Source organism: Musa acuminata, chromosome BXJ1-9, assembly GCF_036884655.1.
Source record: "Musa acuminata AAA Group cultivar baxijiao chromosome BXJ1-9, Cavendish_Baxijiao_AAA, whole genome shotgun sequence".
Lineage (NCBI taxonomy): Eukaryota > Viridiplantae > Streptophyta > Magnoliopsida > Zingiberales > Musaceae > Musa > Musa acuminata.
The window spans coordinates 10,463,647-10,483,564 of record NC_088335.1 but is presented as its reverse complement, the minus strand read 5'-3'; the positions used below and the strand labels follow the sequence as shown (position 1 = coordinate 10,483,564).

Here is a 19,918-nt window from a genome sequence, read left to right as displayed (position 1 = left end):
ACCGCCTGCCGTATGGATCACCGACGCGTGGCGGGGCCACGAGATTCCGCTCCCTGTTCTCTAATATTTGGACTGGACATGATAATTTATTTTTAGTCAAAGAAAATTTTGAGTCACTATCGATTTCAGTAAACTAAGGGTGAGGCGTCTACCCAGCAAAGAAATAATAAATAATAATGTCTACGAATTCATCCGATTAACACACCATTTTAATTCAAAATCTCAAATTTATTAAATTAATATATGTATATATAATAAATAATAATATATATAATTCGACTCATAGTTTTATTATCTAATAAAATTTTGTGTTCGTCGTAAGTGTTTCATGATGATTTTATGGACTAATTATATATTACCTTATGTAGTCAGTTATTTTGAGATCTATATTTTTAAAAATTATATTGGGATCCCTATATTTATAAAAATAAAATATTTATATAAGATTAAAATTTTAAAAAATATTATTAAAATAATAAAATTAAATATTTTACTTTCGTAAATATAATGATCTCAATATAACTCAATATAACTTTAGTATAGAGATCAAAAATTTAAAGTTAACTAATCATAAAAAATAATCTATAATTAACCATGATTTTGTTTCCTCTTTGTCGACATTATTTCAATCTTAAGAGTATTCTTAGTTGCCAATAAGCAGCAATCTACTTTGGCATGTATTTAGAGTCCGTCAAACAATCATCATCAGGAACAAAAGTCAAAAACACTTCTTTTTTTGTGTGCAGTTGTGGGGGGAGTAAGATGAGCGGAGATGGTAGAATACTAATCATCTCAATCTCTTGGAACCCTACACAAAATCACGAAATATTTTGATAGGTACGAGACACCAATTATATTATTGATATGTTCAACTGGTGATAGTATAAAGACCTTGTGATGAAATCTTTATATACAGCCTGAATCATCTCCTTCTACATCTTGATCATTGTTTCATACTCCTCGTGTGAGTACTACAACCAACCATAATAGAAGGATTCAAGAATAGTTGAGAGATAATATGTCGGACTGGCTTCAGCAGCCACCACTTGCAGGCTCGATTGAACTGTGAAGACCATTGCCCCTGAGCTGCATACAGTGTTCCTCGGCATCTACTTGAGAACATATAATTACCACTGCCAGGCCATTGTGGTGTGCCTCTTGCATGATATTGACAGCATTATCAAGGGTCATTCCTGGGATAACCTTCATCAGCACCTGGACTACGTATTCGCGCTTGTTGTAGTTGTCATTGTGCAAGATCACTCGATAAGGGGGGGCCATCTTCCTCGATTTCCTGCAGAACGATACAAGGCAATTGTTCTTGAACAGATTGGAAAGAGGTAAGGCATGATTATGTTTTCCAGAAAAAAGATTCTCCCACTGAAGAAGCCAAAAGTGCTTCTGTGAGATAAAGGAACCGATCATACTAGTAACTTCTTTAAGGTGCGGAAAAATACTCCAAATATGATGAATTATTGGATTAATATTTGTCATATAATGACTGATTTTTTATAATATCTCTTTTTTTTCATTTTCGAGGAAAGACACTAAAATATAGTATATGCAAGAGTCATCAAGTACTGGAATGATGTTGATTTTCCACTAAAAATCCTTCCTAATGACTTTCTTTATGAATTTTCTAACAACAAAAAAAGGCAAAATGTTGTCAATCAATCATCTTCCAAGACTATCATATAGTGTCAACATAGGCAGCAAGAACGCACAATCACATGTGAAATGATGGGCCAACCCAGCAAGTTCCAAGTTTAGCATTAATGTCTTAAAGAAGGACTGCAACATCAGTCATGTTTAAGAACTTTTTATATGGTTCTTGGATGCTCATGAAAGCAAGAACACCTAATCACCTGAACCTTGGAAATTTATGAAATTTAGTGATAATCATAAATAAGATGGGAAAAGCCTGTTTGCTGCTAGAATAGATAAAAGCAAGCCAGCTTTTGTAGATGTTTTGCTACGTATACTAATACCATTCTCGTTTTCCATATTTTAATGTCATTTGAATCAATGGTCTATACAAATTAGTACAGAATTAAACAACATTTGTTTAGTTTTAAGCCTAAAGGATAAAAAAGGGCAAAATCCACAACCTGCTATCAGAAAGAGACGCAATAACTTCCCAAATAGGACGAATGTCAATTTCGATCCTCTCAGATTTGACAATATTTGGAAGATGATCTTGTCCCAACTTCAAAGTCCAACAAAAAATCAGCCTGTGACTTGCTCAGCTTGTAAGTAATTTAAGGCCATTACTACATATAATTTTAGATAGATCGAAGTGGTTCACTGTCTTAACGAGATCAACTTGAATTCAAATTCAAAATAAAGTCATTTAGCCTCACATTTGAACTAATTAAACAGAGAGCTGTCCATGGTTAGATTTTTTTTCATTATTGTAAAGACGAGAGCAGCCACAATCATTTATAAAAAGAGTTACCATAATTTTCCTAACAGCATCAACTCCAATCTTCTTGATCCACTCAGTTTTAAGAAGATTTGGAACTTAATTTTCGTTCCCACTTTAAGCCAATATTATTGTATTTCATTGAGTTTGAAAAGATTTAGAAAAAGATAACTCTAACTATGGGTAGATATATGGTTCGCATTATCGGTCTGTACCGGTATATCGACCAGCTATCGGTACAATACATACTGAGCTGTACCGAGTATACCGACACATGATACACTATGGTGTACTGATGTACCACCCATATCGATCGTCTATCGGACCAATACGTACCGCCCATATTGAGCAGAACGCTTCGATATATCAAACCATTGGTAAATATATATTGTTCCTCCAGGAGCAACTTATAAGTTGTTCTTACTAAGAAGAAGATAAAAATGCCCTTGGTTTACCAAGGTGGAATCAGTCCAAGGGAGGTAACATCATTACTGAAGATTAATGGTACCCTTGATTTGGTCTAATTCCAGCTATAAGGACAAATGGTAGCTTGGTCCTATTTTAGTAGGATTAATTCAAAATTTGCACCCAACAGGAGCACTATAAATGTTCATACTATTTAATCTAATTGGCTAACTCATTTTTCATACAATGTCTACCTAAAGGACTTTCTGCAGACCTCAACATCACAACAACATTCAGGCTCATGCCAATCTGCACAACCAACATGGGAATCCTAAGTTCCACAGCCTTTTTTTTATTCCTATTGTTTAGTCATTGCCAATAAAATGCCAGTAGTACTGTCACTATTTAACTCCATTGTCACTGTAATTATCTAATATCCCATCTCTGACTTGCTGCAGAAATTGGTTTTGTTGTGGCTCTACTATAAATGCTCGATTTTGTCTTGGTGTTTATTGTGAAAGAAAGTTTTTTGATTCGATAACAAATCTCATTCTATACTTGGTTGAGCTCTAGAATGAGCCTGTACCAATTTTGTCCCATTTGATTCCATGTTAATTCCAATTTCATTTAGATAAGGCAAGTTATTCTATTGAGCTAACATTTATTATTTAAGAAATTTGTGAGAGATCGACCTTATAGAGGAAGAGATAACAATAATAGACTTTTGGTACAAATGAACCCAAAGGAGAGAAAAAGGGAATAGAAAAACAATAGAAGAAAAGAAGTCTGGCAAGAAGAAATTTAGAGAGAACAAAAAAGAGAGGTGTAAAAAGAAGAAGGGTTGGACTCTTAACGTTTTTTAAAAGCTAACACTATATACAGGACAAAGTGATCTCCTTTTTTATTTTAATAAATCCTTAGAAATGCCTAGGTTCATTAAACCTATTTTGACATTTTTTAGGGAGGTGGCTTATATCCAACCAATAAGATATAATTTCACACAAATCTTTCCAAATTTCAAAAAACATATTGTTGACTTAAAATGTAGAAGATTATCAATAGCGAGGATAGCTAAGAGGTCACAGGAGCCAGGGGAATGAGGGACTGAAGCAGCATGAAGATGAAACTTAATGTTAAACACAACTTTTAAGTAAAACCTAGAACAAAGGACACTGCCAAGGTTGATTTTTGGCCTGATCCACCTCAATTTTAAATTAAATATATAAAAAGTTGAATTCTGAAATTCCATCTATAAAAGCTGACTTTTGAAATGAACAAATCAAGCAAAGGTTAACTTTCCAAGAGAATCATGAAAACTATTAGTAAACTCTAATTTAGTACATACAATGTGATGGAGAATCATCTAGCTTTACAAAAGATCTCAGATAAGTTTATTCTATGCAAAGAAATCAATAAAAAATCATCAATAAGTTGATCTAGAAATTCTAAGAGGCGTGTTAAAATTTAAAAAAAAAAATCTTTTGGCCTTTCTAGGGATTTCTTTTGTATTATGTACACTCATTTACTATTTAGGTATCCTAGAAGTCACATTTTAAATTTTTAAAAGACATACTAATTCCCTAGGAGATTACTATTGGGAATCATTATCTTCATCAATTGTACCAAGGCTCCTAAACCCCAATAAATAGTGGAGCTTGTCGATAGATCAAGTATTTTCATATTTGAATGAAAAGAATTGCATCTTCTCCATTCTCTTACTCTCCTCTCTTATCTCACACTCCTCTTTCTTTATCTTCCCCTATTTATCTCTCTACTTCCTTGTTCTACATTAGTTTGGTATCATAGCCCATCGAGAAACCTGCCCTATACCCCATTGGGTTCCAACTAACAGGAAAAGCTTCAATCAATACTTAAGGATCCTTGCACCTCCAATGTAATCCCTTGCGTGTGGAGTTGGACTTTGAAGCGACTATCCCTACGGAATTGGTAGACCACATAGCTCTTAGTGCTAGGTAAATTTTTGAAAATTTTACTAATATTTTTTTGTTGGAAATAAAAATTGTACATTTCATTAGATCGTGGTTTTCATCACTTCTACCCTTGTTTTCTCCTTTTTTTTCTATTTTATCACCCTCTCTCTCCCTTTCAAATACAACAACAACACCACTGAAATTTGAACCCTTGAAAGTTGTTTAAAAAAAAAATCAAAACAAAAGGTGAAAAAAAAAAAAGAAAACCATTTGAAACATTGCATTTATACATTGTGCATTGCATCAATTTAACAACCTCATCACAAAAAATTAATTTGTCGATAGCATTAGAATCATAACTCGACGAGGTGAAATCCAAACCAATCCTGATGAATCCCTAAGCCAACAGAGTGAGGCAGACACCCTTAGAATCAAGCTAGCAGACCATAACACAATATTAAACCAATTATGTGACCAAATGACCCAAGTCCTAAGAGCTCTCCAACATCTTAATAAACGCCCCATGAATGAGGAGGTTGATAAATCAATTAGGCAACATGTCCATTCTCCACAATCCATAACTTCAAATCAAGGAATTTTACCTACTCCCCAAGCCCCAGTTCGAACAAATCCTAGGTCTACCTATACGGCACCTATTCACGATCATGCTCCAACAGTTCTTGATGACCAAGCCTTTGACCTTAACGATGAATTCCTAGAACACACTAGAAATCCATAAACCCGAGTCATGAGCCAACGAGTTTGGTTTGCTGACAATATGGGAGAAATGGTTAGAAGAGTCAAAGTGGATGTGTCGGACTTTGATGGTAGGTTTAACCTAAATGTGTTTGTTGACCGGTTAGATAGCATGGAAGACTACTTTAAGTGATATGGAATGATTGATACTGAACGTGTACGATTTGCAAAAATGAAATTGGTAGGGTCCGCTAAGAAATATTAGCAACATGTCCAACCTAATCTCAAGCATCGTTGAAAGCCTCCCATCACTCAATGGGAAGTCATCAAATAAAAACTTAAGAAAAAATATTTACCTACATTCGAAGTCAATTAATTGAACAATTGTTAAACCTTAAATAGTTGAAATCTAGTGTGGCAAAGTATTTGGCTCAATTTGAAGAAGTTTTACTCGGGTATGAAATAATAGAGGACCAAATCATCACTGTTTGAAGATTTGTTAATGGGTTGAGGTTTGACATTCAACAGAAAGTCTCCCTTAGTTTCCTCGACACCATGGAGGAAGCTTCCCAACAAGCCCTTCATATTGAGAAGTACATCAAACTTTACCCAATTCGTCGAGCGTCTTCTCAGTCTCTCAACATTGAGAAGTACTATTACCCAATCTACCCCCAAGTAGTAGCTCTATGAAGTCAAAAATCTACACTACTAGCAACAATCCTGGCCCAATCATGAATCGTCCAACTCGTTCAACTACTAATTCTCAAACCAGTTCATTTTCAATCCAGTGTCACTATTGTCATAATAGAGGTCACATTGCCTCTTGTTGTCCTCGACATACCCTTACGTTAAAACAAGAACCACCCTTACCTTAAAACAAGAACCAAAGAATCAAATTGAGGAAGCAGACCAAGTAATTAAACCCCAAGTTTACTCAACTGACAAAAACGATCTAGAAATTGAAGATGCCCATGTTAATATTCTCCGCATTATTCTCTCTAATGTTGCCCATGTTAATGTTGTCCGCATTAAGTATCGTCCGCATTAAGTATCTTCCATGCTTTTATCCGAAGCGGGGAAAGAACTTGCAAATTGGTTATTGATAGGGGTAGCACTATAAACGCAGTCTCAAAATCTGCTATCAAGAGACTAAACCTTAAGGTAGAGTCACATTCGACTCCATTCAAAGTAGCCTGGGTTAACAAAACCACTCTACTCGTGACCAAGAGATGCCTAGTACCAATCAAAATCAACGATTACCAAGATGAGATTTGTTGTGACGTCCTACCAATGGACGTTGCCAACATTCTTTTTGGTCGGGCTTGATTATATGACCTTAGTGTTACCAATCATGGAAGAGAAAACACATGTATTTCTATACAAAGGCAAACACATGATCCTATGACCAACAAAATAGTCAAAAAATGACAAATCAGGAACTCTCAAGTCTCCTCCACAAGCCCCAACTACCAAGGGACTCCATTTATTGGATCATAAATCTTTTGAAATAGAGAGCCTAGACAATAAATTTTGTGTGACCATCATTGCTAGAGAAATTCTTAGCCCTTGCACTATTCCTAACTCCTAAGGTTAAGTTCTTATTAAATGAATTTTCTGATGTCATACCCTCGGAATTACCTAGTTTGCTATCACCGTTACGAGAAATCTAACATGCCATTGACCATCTCCCAAGATCGCAACTCCCTAGTCTCCTACATTATAGAATAAATTCTAAGGACAGAGTCGATTTAAACAAACAATTTGAAGAACTTTTGGCTAATGCTTTGTACGACACCACCTCAATCCTTGAGATACTGCTGCCTTGTTAACCCCCAAGAAAGATAGGTTATGGAGAATGTGTGTGGATATCCGAGAGATTAACAAAATAATAATCAAATATCGCTTCCTAATTCCTCGACTTGAGGATATGTTAGACCTTCTCACTGGATCTAGTTGGTTTTCGAAAATTAACCTGAGAAATATATACTACAAAATTCATATTAGACCTATTGACGAATAGAAAACATCATTCAAAACTCAAGATGGCCTATACGAATGGCTAGTCATGCCCTTTGGTCTATCTAATGCCCCAAGCACTTTTATGCGCTTCATGAACCAAGTTTTAAAACCCTACATAGGTAAATTTGTTGTAGTCTATTTTGATGACATCTTGATCTTTAGTAAGACCAAAGAGAATCATTTAAAACATCTTCGATAGGTTCTTACTACCCTTCGAGTTGCTAAGCTCTATATCAATCTGAAAAAGTATTCGTTCATACAAACCCATGTCCGATTCTTAGGCTTCATTATTTCTACCCAAGGTGTTGCCACTGATTCAGAAAGATCCGCAACATTTTAGAATGGCCTGAGCTTATAACTCTTTCTGGCGTTTGCAGTTTCCAAAGATTAGTCTCCTTCTATAGGAGATTCATTAGTTAGTTCTTTCATGGAACATATCATTGATTGCCTAAAGAAATGTGAGTTTTCTTGGACCCTGGCTGCTACCAAAGCCTTTGTTGACATCAAAAAAAAATTACCACCGCTCTTGTTCTTAGGCACCTTGACTGTAGTAAACCCTTTGAGGTCACTTATGATGCCTCTGATATAGCCATAGGAGGAATTCTCGGTCAAGAGGGTCAGTCTATCGCCTTTTTCAGTGAGAAACTCAATGATTCAAAACAACATTATTCTACCTACGGCAAAAAAATCTATGCGATTGTGCCATATCTTAGGTATTGACGATATTACCATCTGCCGCAAGAGTTTATCTTATTGTTTAACCACCAGGCCCTAAGGTACTTAAATGCTCAAAAGAAATTAAATGCTCGACATGCCAAGTGGGTTGAGTTTCTTAACGAATACTCTTCTGTAATTAAACATTGTTCTGGCACTCAAAACAAATTGTTGATGACCTTAATAGAATTTCTACAATCCTATCTACCATGAGTGTCAAGGTCATAAAATTTGAGCGATTAAAAGAAGAGTACCCAATATCCATACTTTAGTCACATATATCGAGAAGTCCAAGATGAAAACCATCATGAACATACAAACTTCGTTCTTAGGAATGGTTACATTTTTCAATCTATTAGATTGTGTAATCCCCGATCCTCCCTTCAAGACTTCCTTGTTTGGGAAATGCACGTGGGTGGATTAGCAGGTCACCTAGGTCGAGACAAGACCATTACATTAGTCGATGATAGACTTTAGTAGCCTTCCTTAAAGCGAGATGTTGCTCGAGTGGTGTCGCATTGTTGCACCTGTCAAATTATCAAAACTCGCAAACACAATACTAGTCTATAGTCTATACACCCCATTACTCATTCTGCATTCATCATAGTAAGATGTGAGCATAGATTTTGTTCTTGGACTTCCCAAAACAACACATGGCCATGACTTTATTCTGGTTGTTATTGAATGATTTTCAAAAAATGACCCACTTTATCCCATATAACAAGACCAGCGCACACATTGCTAAATTGTTCTTTTAAGAAGTGGTTAAATTACATGATTTACCCTTAACCATGGTTCGATAAAGATATGAAATTTGTTAGCTACTTTTCGAAAACTTTATGGAAACTGTTTGGCACAACATTGAAGTTCTCTTCACCCTTTCACCCCCAGATTGATGGTCAAACTGAGGTTGTTAATCGTTCCTTGGGAAATCTTGTTAAATGTTTAGTTGGGGAGAAACACGAAAAGTGGGACTTAATCTTACCCATTCCATAATTTGCATATAATAACTCAGTCAACCGCTCCACCAGAAAAAGCTCATTTCAAACTATCATTGACTATACTCCTCGCACCCCCATTGACCTTGCACCTGTTCCCCTTGACTATCGTGCCTCAGAACCAACCCACTCCTTCGCTCAACATATTCACGATTTGCATGCAGAGATTTGATGTAAAATTGCCCTAAGTAATGAAAGTTACAAATTCAAGAGTTTCAAGTTGGCAATTATGTCTTGGTTCGCATTCGCCCTGAGAGATTCCCTAAAAACTCATTCAAAAAGTTGTATACCTAAGCCATTGGTCTTTACCCCATTATCCAAAGACTAGGATCTAATGCATATATGTTCGATTTGCCTTCCGACTTAATTATTAGTCCAATTTTCAATATAGAGGATTTAACTCTATATCATGGTAGTTTCGAGCTTCCTTCTCTATCTACCGGTGTTCCTGCATGTGACAAGCCTCCCAAAGCATTGATTCTCCCACAACACAAGGATAACATAGAGGCCATTCTTGATGACTGCCTTGTTATGTCTACTACTAGCATTACTCAACACTTTCTTATCAATTGGCGTGATCATCTAGCTTCTGATTGCACTTGGATTACATTAAATGAACTTCATGACTTTGCACCAAACTTATTAGACTAGTACCTTGCAGATTACTCTTTGGAGTCGAGTTCTTTTCCATCGAGGGAGAATGATAGAGAGCCATCTAGCTTTACAAAGAATTTCAGAAAATTTATTCTAGGCAAAGAAATCAACAAAAAGTCATCAATTAGTTAGCCTAAAAATTCTAATATTTGTGTTGAAAATTTAAAAAAATAAATTTTGGTCTTTCTAGGGACTTGTTTTGTATTGAGTGCACTCTTGTATTAACCGCACTCAGTATTATTTAGGTATCCTATAAATCACATTTTGGATTTCTAAAAAGCAAACTAATTCCCTAGGGTCTTTTGGTCTCACGCTTCTCTTTCTTTCTCTTCCCCTTTCTTTCTCTCTACTTCCTTGTTCTGCATCACTATGTCCGGAAAAATAAGTATGTAACAAGTGAATGACTAAATTAGAGGAAGCTAAGTAATAAAAGGCAAACCAATCATCGTAAGTGCTACAAAAGAATAGAAATAATTGATAAGATCAAAAATTACAATAATTACCATGCATTTTAAATGGTTTTGGTTGGAAATATTGTTTACTGATAACAGATGAATACAAGGTCACTAATTGTGATGAGGGAAATTTGGAGTCTGAAACATAGATTAATTTTAGTTAGTCACTTCTTAGTCTCTATCAGAATCTTCTAAATAATTTAGAAAATCTGGAACATATACCAATATTAATTAGTCCCTTCTTAATTTCTATCAGAATCTTCTAGTCCTTCATGGCTGGTTATAGTTTCTTTCTTATATTAATTCACTTCTAATATTCTGTTCAATACTTGTATTCCCATGCATATATGTCCAGTATCACAAACCCATAATGTATTCCAGTATCACGCAGCAATAGGAAATAGAGTGATACCATCATAACTAAAAATGTAAATTTAGACGATCTTAAAGCACGTACTTCAAATCAAACTCAGATTCACGGCCAGGTGTTGTCTTTTCTATGGTTGGCCTTTCCAACAAACCACCTCCTTTTCCAGGTCCACTTACTGATACTGCCATAAGAATGCCACGATTTGCACAAGGTCCTCTGTTTTGAGACAGCTTATCCCCTGGATATCAGATATGTACACATTATTTGTACATACAAGCAATCAACAGCAGGCAAAGTAGTAATATGGAAACATCTAGAATAGCATATGTTTATGTCAACTCGAAATTTTTTAGCCTTAAATTTATTATGAGCAGGCAAAATAGTAATATGGAAACATCTAGGATAGCATATGTTTATGTCAACTCGAAATTTTTTAGCCTTAAATTTATTATGATCTACAAACATCAAGCAAAAATTTCAGTTTTAAATTTGTTATGATCTGCAACCATATTTTAACATTTTCCAGGAGGTTTTAGTTGGCAAGATCTTCTAAAGATAAACTAACCCAAAGATTCCAACTTCATAAGCTAGGCATGTGACAGAGAAAATTCTCTGATAAAAATCAACATTTTAAGAACACTCAATGAATCATAATATGGAAATGAGTTGTATTTTAATAGTACAAAATTTTCAGATTTCCAAGAGATGCAGCATGAAATGGCATAAAAGTCCTATAAAAATGGATAAAGAAACTGACTAAATGCATAAGAAAGCATGCTATCAGACAAATGTTATGCAACTTGATAGCAGGATCCATGATTATGGATCTATCATGACCTGTATAATGTACTAAGCACAAACATGGCGGTAACAAATACCGATAACTAAAATGGAAAAGAAAGCAGAATGGCTACATAAAACAGTTATGTGACCATACATCTCTTACACCACATATAGAAGGCCCTGTAGGTATTTCACAGATAGTTATATGAATGCAATTTTGAGATCTAATTCAATATAAAAAGGGAAATCACATATTAAATACTAATGATGTACGATAGGCTATTTAAGAAGTCATTAGTTAAGTCGTGGCTCTCTCCAATGGCTGTAATCCTGCAATTTTCTCCAACGAAACATACTTCACAGTTGCCTGTTATTCCTTTCAGATTGATGTCAGAAACATCAATACAGCACTTCTATTTATCAAACGAGAAGGTTGCACGATATCATCACCTGCACTAACAATAAGACTGAATACCAACAAAATAGAACCTAAAGCGACTGAATAAACCTCATTATATCCTATTTTAGTAATTCAATTAGGGGTTCTTAAGCTCTTCTTGTAGTACACAAAGATCAACAGAGGAAAGCAATAGAATTTAGTATCCCATCAAGCTGTGTCTGTACAGAACATCACATCTACATGACCTTTACACACACCGATTCCATGATACTTCCTATTGACCAGTTGGGGTATTCCTCAACAACTACCCACCAAGTATTGCTGCAGGTGTCACCCCTGATGCAGATTTGTGTTTCATTTACTTCCCCAAATGACATGAGAGCTAATGAGCGTATCTTGGAGCAATTACAGGGATCCAATAGATCGACCTCTATACCTACGTCGTACAACCAGATATGTACCTGGAAGGAAAAGAACTCAGTAAATGGACAAGAAGAAGAACAGGAACCTGGCTTAGGGTTCACAACATGGTTGGGCGAGAGAGCAATTCTGCTGCAGATAGCCGTCTCCATCGCCGATCTCAACTCGACGCCCTCTCTCCCACTCTCTCCTCTCTCTCGCCTCCCTCGCTCTCTCCCTCACAAAACCACCGGGGTGAAATCTTGCAAGATTTCCTTGTCCACGAAAAAAATTGGCATACGGAGCCGGCCGGCCACACGTCGAGTGCAGCCGCTTGCACCAGTGAGCTGGTCCAGCGATAATTGGGCCGCACTCTCAACGGGCCTCCGATTGGCCCATGATGACAGAGCACGAAAGCAGAGCAGCGCGTGCAGTGTGACCCTCTCTGACTGCCCAGGTTATCTTCTGAACTCCCCACCATAGCAGCCTCCCTTCTCCCGTCGCTGCTTTCTCTCAAGGTCACTTCATCGGCTTCCGGCCCACGAGAACAAACCGAACGGAAACAGGTAGTACGCCATCTCAACCCTCACTTTCCCGCCCTACTTTTTTATCTCGTTCGAGTTCGCTTGACGGAATTTTGTCAGGAATTGAGGTGAGCAGAAGTTGAGGGTGGTGGTGAAGCCGCCGGAGATACCAAAGCTAGTGCTGCTGCGGTTCACATGAACGGAGAAGCACACGGAGCTCGCGCCGGAACGGGTGATCCCGGGCGGCCAAGGTGCCATTCCCACTGATCCCCTACTACTTCTGGCGCCGCAGGGACCCGAGGAAGGAGCTCAAAGTCCAAGATCACCGATCGACAGTCAACCTCTGGCAGTAGAGAGGCAGCAACATGTAGATCCCTCTTCCTCTCGTCCCATACCTTCAAGAATCTTCAGTTCGATGCAAAAAAATCTCGAACTTGTCACCGTAGAAGTGTTTCTCTATAAAAGGAGGACTTCAAATTGACTTTTGTCCAAATGTGCTCTTGCTTCAGAAAAGATTCTTGCACTAGATTTGTAGTGTATGAGATATGGGTTTGTACTGCCTTCAACACCAATTTGGGCTTACATATTAATCTCCATGGTTCTCTAGATTCTGTTTGCATATTCCCTTAATTAGTCTTCTCTTCACATATTCGTTCACGTTGCAGGAGTCTGTGGGCGTAATCATCTCCTCTACTTTCTCTTCTTTCTCGATTTATATGCCTTCTTGGTTGGTGTGTATAGAACACAAGTGGTCTATGATAAGGTGGAGACGGAGATGGGAAGGTGAAAGAAAAGAAGCACGCGTCTTTGGGTTTGTTTCGTAAAGAATATATACATATATAGTGCTTCTAATTCCTTCTCTCGCTGCTTAGTCTCCCCAGAACGGACTTTTTCTGTGTTACCGAAGCATAGAGAGAGAAGTGGTTCTTCATTTTCTTCTTGGTTTATGTGGTCACACTTTTCATGAACTAAGCAAGGGATCACACTTTCTGTGAGAGAGAGACAAAGAGGGGGTCACACTTTCTGTGGTAATACTTTCTCATGAACTAAGAAGCAACATGAGGGGGTCATATTTTCTGTGGTCACACTTTCTTGCTTTCTTGTTTTCTGTAGTCACACTTTCTCATGCCTTCTTACTTTCTGTGGTTACACTTTCTCACGTTGCTTTCTGTGGTCACACTTTCATGCTTTCTGTGATCACACTTTCTCACACTTTCTTGCTTTCTTGCTTTCTGTGGTCACACTTTCTCACACTTTTTGTGGTCACACTTTTTTGGTTTCTGTGGTCACACTTTCTCATGAACTAAGAAGCAACATGAGGGGGATTGAGACGAAGAGAGAGACAAAGAGGGGGTTACACTTTTTATGATCACACTTTCTTATGAACTAAGAAGCAACATGAGGGGGTCACACTTTCTGTGGCCACACTAGCTTTCTGTGGTCACACTTTCTTGCTTTCTTATTTTCTGTGGTCACACTTGCTTTCTGTGGTCACACTTTCTTGCTTTCTTGCTTTCTATAGTCACACTTTCTCATGCCTTCTTGCTTTCTATGGTCACACTTTCTCACGTTGCTTTCTGTGGTCACACTTTCACGCTTTCTGTTGTCACACTTTCTTACATTCTTGCTTTCTGTGGTCACACTTTCTCACACTTTCTGTGGTCACAGTTTCTTGGTTTGTGTGATCACACTTTCTCATGAACTAAGAAGCAACATGAGGGGGATCGAGACGAAGAGAGAGACAAAGAGGGGGTCACACATTTTGTGGTCACACTTTCTTATGAAATAAGAAGCAACATGAGGGGGTCACACTTTCTGTGGCCACACTTGCTTTCTGTGGTCATACTTTCTTGCTTTCTTGCTTTCTGTGGTCACACTTTCTTGCTTTCTTGCTTTCTTGCTTTTTGTGGTCACACTTTATTGCTTTCTGTGGTCACACTTTCTTACTTTCTTGCTTTCTGTAGTCACACTTTCTCATGCCTTCTCGCTTTCTGTGGTCACACTTTTTCATGTTGCTTTCTGTGGTCACACTTTCACGCTTTCTGTGGTCACACTTTCTCACACTTTCAATGGTCACACTTTTTGGTTTCTGTGGTCACACTTTCTCACACTTTCTGTGGTCACACTTTCTTGGTTTCTGTGGTCACACATTCTCATGAACTAAGAAGCAACATGAGGGGGATCGAGACGAAGAGAGAGACAAAGAGGGGGTCACACTTTCTGTGGCCACACTTTCTTATGAACTAAGAAGCAACATGAGGAGGTCACACTTTCTGTGGCCACACTTGCTTTCTGTGGTCACACTTTCTTGCTTTCTTGCTTTCTTGCTTTCTGTAGTCACACTTTCTCATGCCTTCTTGCTTTCTGTGGTCACACTTTCTCACGTTGCTTTCCGTGGTCACACTTTCACGCTTTCTGTTGTCACACTTTCTCACACTTTCTTGCTTTCTTGCTTTCTGTGGCCACACTTTCTCACACTTTCTTGCTTTCTTGCTTTCTGTGGTCACACTTTCTCATACTTTCTATGGTCACACTTTCTTGGTTTCTGTGGTCACACTTTCTCATGAACTAAGAAGCAACATGAGGGGGATCGAGACAAAGAGAGAGACAAAGAGGGGGTCACACTTTCTGTGGTCACACTTTCTTATGAACTAAGAAGCAACATGAGGGGGTCACACTTTCTGTGGCCACACTTGCTTTCTGTGGTCACACTTTCTTGCTTTCTTGCTTTCTTACTTTCTTGCTTTCTGTAGTCACACTTTCTCATACCTTCTTGCTTTCTGTGGTCACACTTTCTCACGTTGCTTTCTGTGGTCACACTTTCACGCTTTTTGTGGTCACACTTTCTCACGTTGCTTTCTGTGGTCACACTTTCTTGCTTTCTTGCTTTGTGTGGTCACACTTTCTCATGAACTAAGAAGCAACATGAGGGGGTCACACTTTCTGTGGCCACACTTGCTTTCTGTGGTCACACTTTCTTGCTTTCTTGCTTTCTGTGGTCACACTTTCTTGCTTTCTGTGGTCACACTTTCTTGCTTTATTGCTTTCTGTAGTCACACTTTCTCATGCCTTCTTGCTTTCTGTGGTCACACTTTCTCATGTTGCTTTCTGTGGTCACACTTTCACGCTTTCTGTGGTCACACTTTCTCACACTTTCTTTCTTTCTTGCTTTCTGTGGTCACACTTTCTCACACTTTCTATGGTCACACTTTCTTGCTTTCTGTAGTCACACTTTCTCATGAACTAAGAAGCAACATGAGGGGGATCGAGACAAAGAGAGAGACAAAGAGGGGGTCACACTTTCTGTGGTCACAATTTCTCATGAACTAAGAAGCAACATGAGGGGGTCACACTTTCTGTGGTCACACTTTCTCATGCCTTCTTGCTTTCTGTGGTCACACTTTATGTGGTCACACTTTCTCACGTTGCTTTCTGTGGTCACACTTTCTCACACTTTCTTGTTTTCTGTGGTCACACTTTCTGTGGTCACACTTTCTTGCTTTCTATGATCACACTTTCTTGCTTTCTTGCTTTCTGTGGTTACACTTTTTTGCTTTCTGGCTTTCTGATAGAGACGAAGAGAGAGACGGAGAGCTTATAAATCATATGGGTTGGTGAGAGAGAAATAGATGGGGTATTTTAAATGACAAAAAAGTTTATGAATCAAATCCACTTAAAATGGGAGAATTTTTTGATTGGTTAAATGATGGAGTATAACTAAGGTATAATTTGATTTATTTTTTAGTATACCTAAATAAATTTCTACTAAACTAATCTAAACTTATAATCATTGATGATTTTTTCTTCCTTGATATAAATCAAATTATCATAAATAAATTATTAATTTTATGATTAAAAATAATTAAAATTATTTTTTTATCATCTGGATAAGTTAAAAATTTTGTTAATCAATTAAATTATTAATTATTTTTTATAATAAGTGATTTTATTTTTAGAAAGTAAATAGTTCAAATTCTATTTTTATGTGTAAATATTATAATTTTATCTTCTTTTATATAGAATTATTCTTTATCATTTGTTCTTTTTTTATATAAAGAGACTCTCTCTTACTCATTTCTTGTCAGGTCGAGCAAAAGATTTTTCAAGGAAATGATCATGAGAAATGATAGGATCCTTTTTTTTCCTGTTACTAGTTTTTATTTTATATTTTAAAAATTTTTATATTAAAATTATTATAATTTGTATGGTGCATAATAATACTTTAATTTTTAATTTTTATAATTTTTAAATAATATTTATTAAATTATGATATTAGAATGACTTGTTAATTTAATAATAATTTTAATTTATTTAATTATATATATTTATATTTTTAAGGAATTATGTATGAATTATTATTATTTAATTATTTTAAATTTAGAATTATGAATCCAAATTAGGTAATTTATAAACAAATAGATTTGAGGTTAATTATTATTTTATAATATTTAAAATACTTATAAAAATGTTAAAATCTAATTTGATTTAATAAGATGGATCAAATTAGAATTTGACATAAGTTAAGTTAATTGGTTAGACTAGATCACGTAGTTATGTACAATTCAACCCATGTGATCAGATATAATCTAACTTATATGATGAATTATAACCTAGCCCATGTTGTAAGGTATAGTTCAAACAATATTGTTTGACATTACCTAACTCATGTAGTCAAATACAATCCGACCCATGTGATTAGGCATAACTTATGTGGTCAAATATAGTTTAGTCTATATGATTAGGCAAAAACCAACCCATGTAATCATTTACAATCCAACCTATGTAGCTAAACATGACCCAACCTATATGGCCAAGCACAATCTATATCATGTGGCCAAACATGACCCAGCTCATGTGGTCATGTGTCATCCAACCTATGTGGCTAGGCACGACCCAACTCACGAGTTAATTGTGAATCAATTCAATAGTAATACTCAATCTAACTCAAGAGCAAGGCTCAACTCGAGTCAAAAACCTAGGCTCATGCAACTATGAAATTAGCGCTAGACATATCGTCATCCCTCTATTCAACTCATTGTACCTCAACCCAACCTACTGCCTGGGATAGGCATGTGCAGTGCATGTGACCCATCCAAAGCTCAAGTGGGTCAGTTCTAGGTTAACACTATGTGACTATCCAATTTTTTTTATCATTATTTGTTTGAGTTTGTTAGTTGACTAAATCAAACATATTTAATTAGTTCAAACTGATTCGATGTGATTCCAAACTAGCTTGATAAGTTTAAATCCACTTAACCTAATTGAAATTAATTAAATCTAAATTATACTAAATGATAAGATTGATAAGATTGATAAATAAAACTAATAAGATTGGTTCCATTATATCCTAGCTTGATAATAAATAAAACTAGCTTGATAAGATTGGTTCCATTATATCATAATTGAATTGAGTTTGGTTAAAGTCAATTCAGTTATTTCAATCAAGATTTTTGCTAATTGAGAATTATTAAGAAATTGATGCCTCGTGATTTTATAATTTGATAAACTTAAAAGTTTTCTCTAAATATGTCATTTGAAATTAATTAATAATTTTTTTTATTTTTAAATTAAATTAAATGATATTAATATGATTGTTATCATGTAGAATATGTGATTATACTAAATGACCCATATTAAAAATATAACTTGTGGAAGGAGCTAGGACTCACCATAGTGTGATGCAAAAGTATTACTATTTGGATGAATGAATGAGAATATACATAAATAATCATAATTGATAATGTATCGTATTGATGGTAGATAATATAATTTTGTTTAGGGATTAACAAACAATCAAACATAACGGTCAGTGAGAGATATCACTCTATCTACTAGTAGAAATGCAATATGAGTTCTCTTCATTCGTTGTTGGGAGGAATTCATTCTTAGAGTATATTTCTTCATTTGTTATTATGAGAGTGTATCGGCGTAATATAAGCTTTTATTATCTATGTATATCATCGTGATATGTTGCATGTGATTAATGCATAATTTTATTTATTACATAAGAATTATCATTATTTTTCTAATACATGAGTTTCATAATAAACTGATATATTATCATTTTATATTAAATTATTAATATTTATATATTTGACGAGTATTGAAATGTATTATTATCATATATTTATTTTCAGAATAACCTATTATTTTGTAATAAATTTGAAGCTCGGGTGAAAGAATTTTTTTTGTGATTCTACTAAGAAGACATGATTCATTTTTTTAGTTAAAAAAATTAGTATTTTAAAAATAATAATTCAAATTATGTAAATTATGAATAAAAAATAATTTTTTTATAAATATGAGATCTTGCAAAACTGTTGCATAATAATTAGTATGTGGTTTTAAATTATTAATATTATTTTTTATAATTTATGATAATGAATTACCAAGTTAAAAAATTTTGAACCGATATTGTAATCAAATTTAACTTTATTAACTTAACCAAACCAACCGTTGCTTCCACAAAACTACTAATAATAGTTCTAAGATGATTAATATTATTTCTTTAATTAATTTTTTTTGATATGTTTATGATCAAGTGTAACTTATCTCAATTCGGCATGTAACTTGGTTAATTTTTATTAAACTAATTCAAATTTTTCCTAAACTACTTAGGTATGATTCTAATATGATTAGTACTATTTTTTATTTTTATAAAATTTTATTATAATTAATTATTAAGGTTAGAGATTTTTTTTGAATATTTTTTATAGTCGAACATAACTTAATTCAATTTTGAGTATAAGTATGTCGACTTCTACTAAACCAACTCAAAGTTTCACATAATCACTATTTTTAAAAATATTTTATGATAATTAATTATCAAAATTATAGTTTTTTGAATAGGTTGTATGGTCAATTATAACCTATTTCAATTACTGTAACTCAATCAACTTCAATTAAACCAACTTAAAATTTGATGGAATCACTAGGAAATGATTGGAAGATTATTAATATCTTTTTTATTTAAAAAAAATTATGATAAATATTTATCAAAATTAAAATTCTCTAAATTGCATATGTAATCAAGTCATTTAAGTAAAAGTCTTAAGTGTGAGGTCCTTTTTCATCCGAGTAAAAATAGAAGTGTCCTAAGTGGAAATAAATATATGGGTGTCATTCGATTAAAATAAAGTGAAGGATTT

The 19,918-nt window shown here is 35.3% G+C and overlaps 1 protein-coding gene and 1 long non-coding RNA gene across 2 annotated transcripts; one reads left to right on the top strand and one right to left on the bottom strand.

Annotated features, from left to right (window-relative positions):
• Positions 1-826: 826 nt before the first annotated feature.
• Positions 827-12,523, bottom strand: LOC135593155 (ATP-dependent Clp protease adapter protein CLPS1, chloroplastic-like). The gene is made up of 3 exons (XM_065082994.1): positions 12,356-12,523; positions 10,752-10,902; positions 827-1,294 (listed from the first exon to the last, which is right to left on the bottom strand). The coding sequence occupies exons 1-3, from the start codon at positions 12,417-12,419 to the stop codon at positions 1,033-1,035; spliced, it is 477 nt and encodes a 158-aa protein (XP_064939066.1). The 5' UTR covers positions 12,420-12,523; the 3' UTR covers positions 827-1,032.
• Positions 12,524-12,564: 41 nt separating this feature from the next.
• Positions 12,565-13,376, top strand: LOC135593156 (uncharacterized). Its single transcript, XR_010479427.1, has 2 exons — positions 12,565-12,812; positions 12,891-13,376. It is a non-coding gene; the product is annotated as an uncharacterized LOC135593156 (long non-coding RNA).
• The last annotated feature ends 6,542 nt before the right edge of the window (positions 13,377-19,918 follow it).

What these genes read in the sequence shown, in the direction of transcription:
- LOC135593155 (XM_065082994.1), bottom strand. Translation starts at nt 12,419, where the DNA reads ATGGAGACGGCTATCTGCAGCAGAATTGCTCTCTCGCCCAACCATGTT. An exon ending in TGTTGTGAACCCTAAGCCAG is followed by an intron (nt 10,903 to 12,355) that starts GTTCCTGTTCTT and finishes TCTGATATCCAG; the next exon opens with GGGATAAGCTGTCTCAAAAC. An exon ending in GAATCTGAGTTTGATTTGAA is followed by an intron (nt 1,295 to 10,751) that starts GTACGTGCTTTA and finishes ATCGTTCTGCAG; the next exon opens with GAAATCGAGGAAGATGGCCC.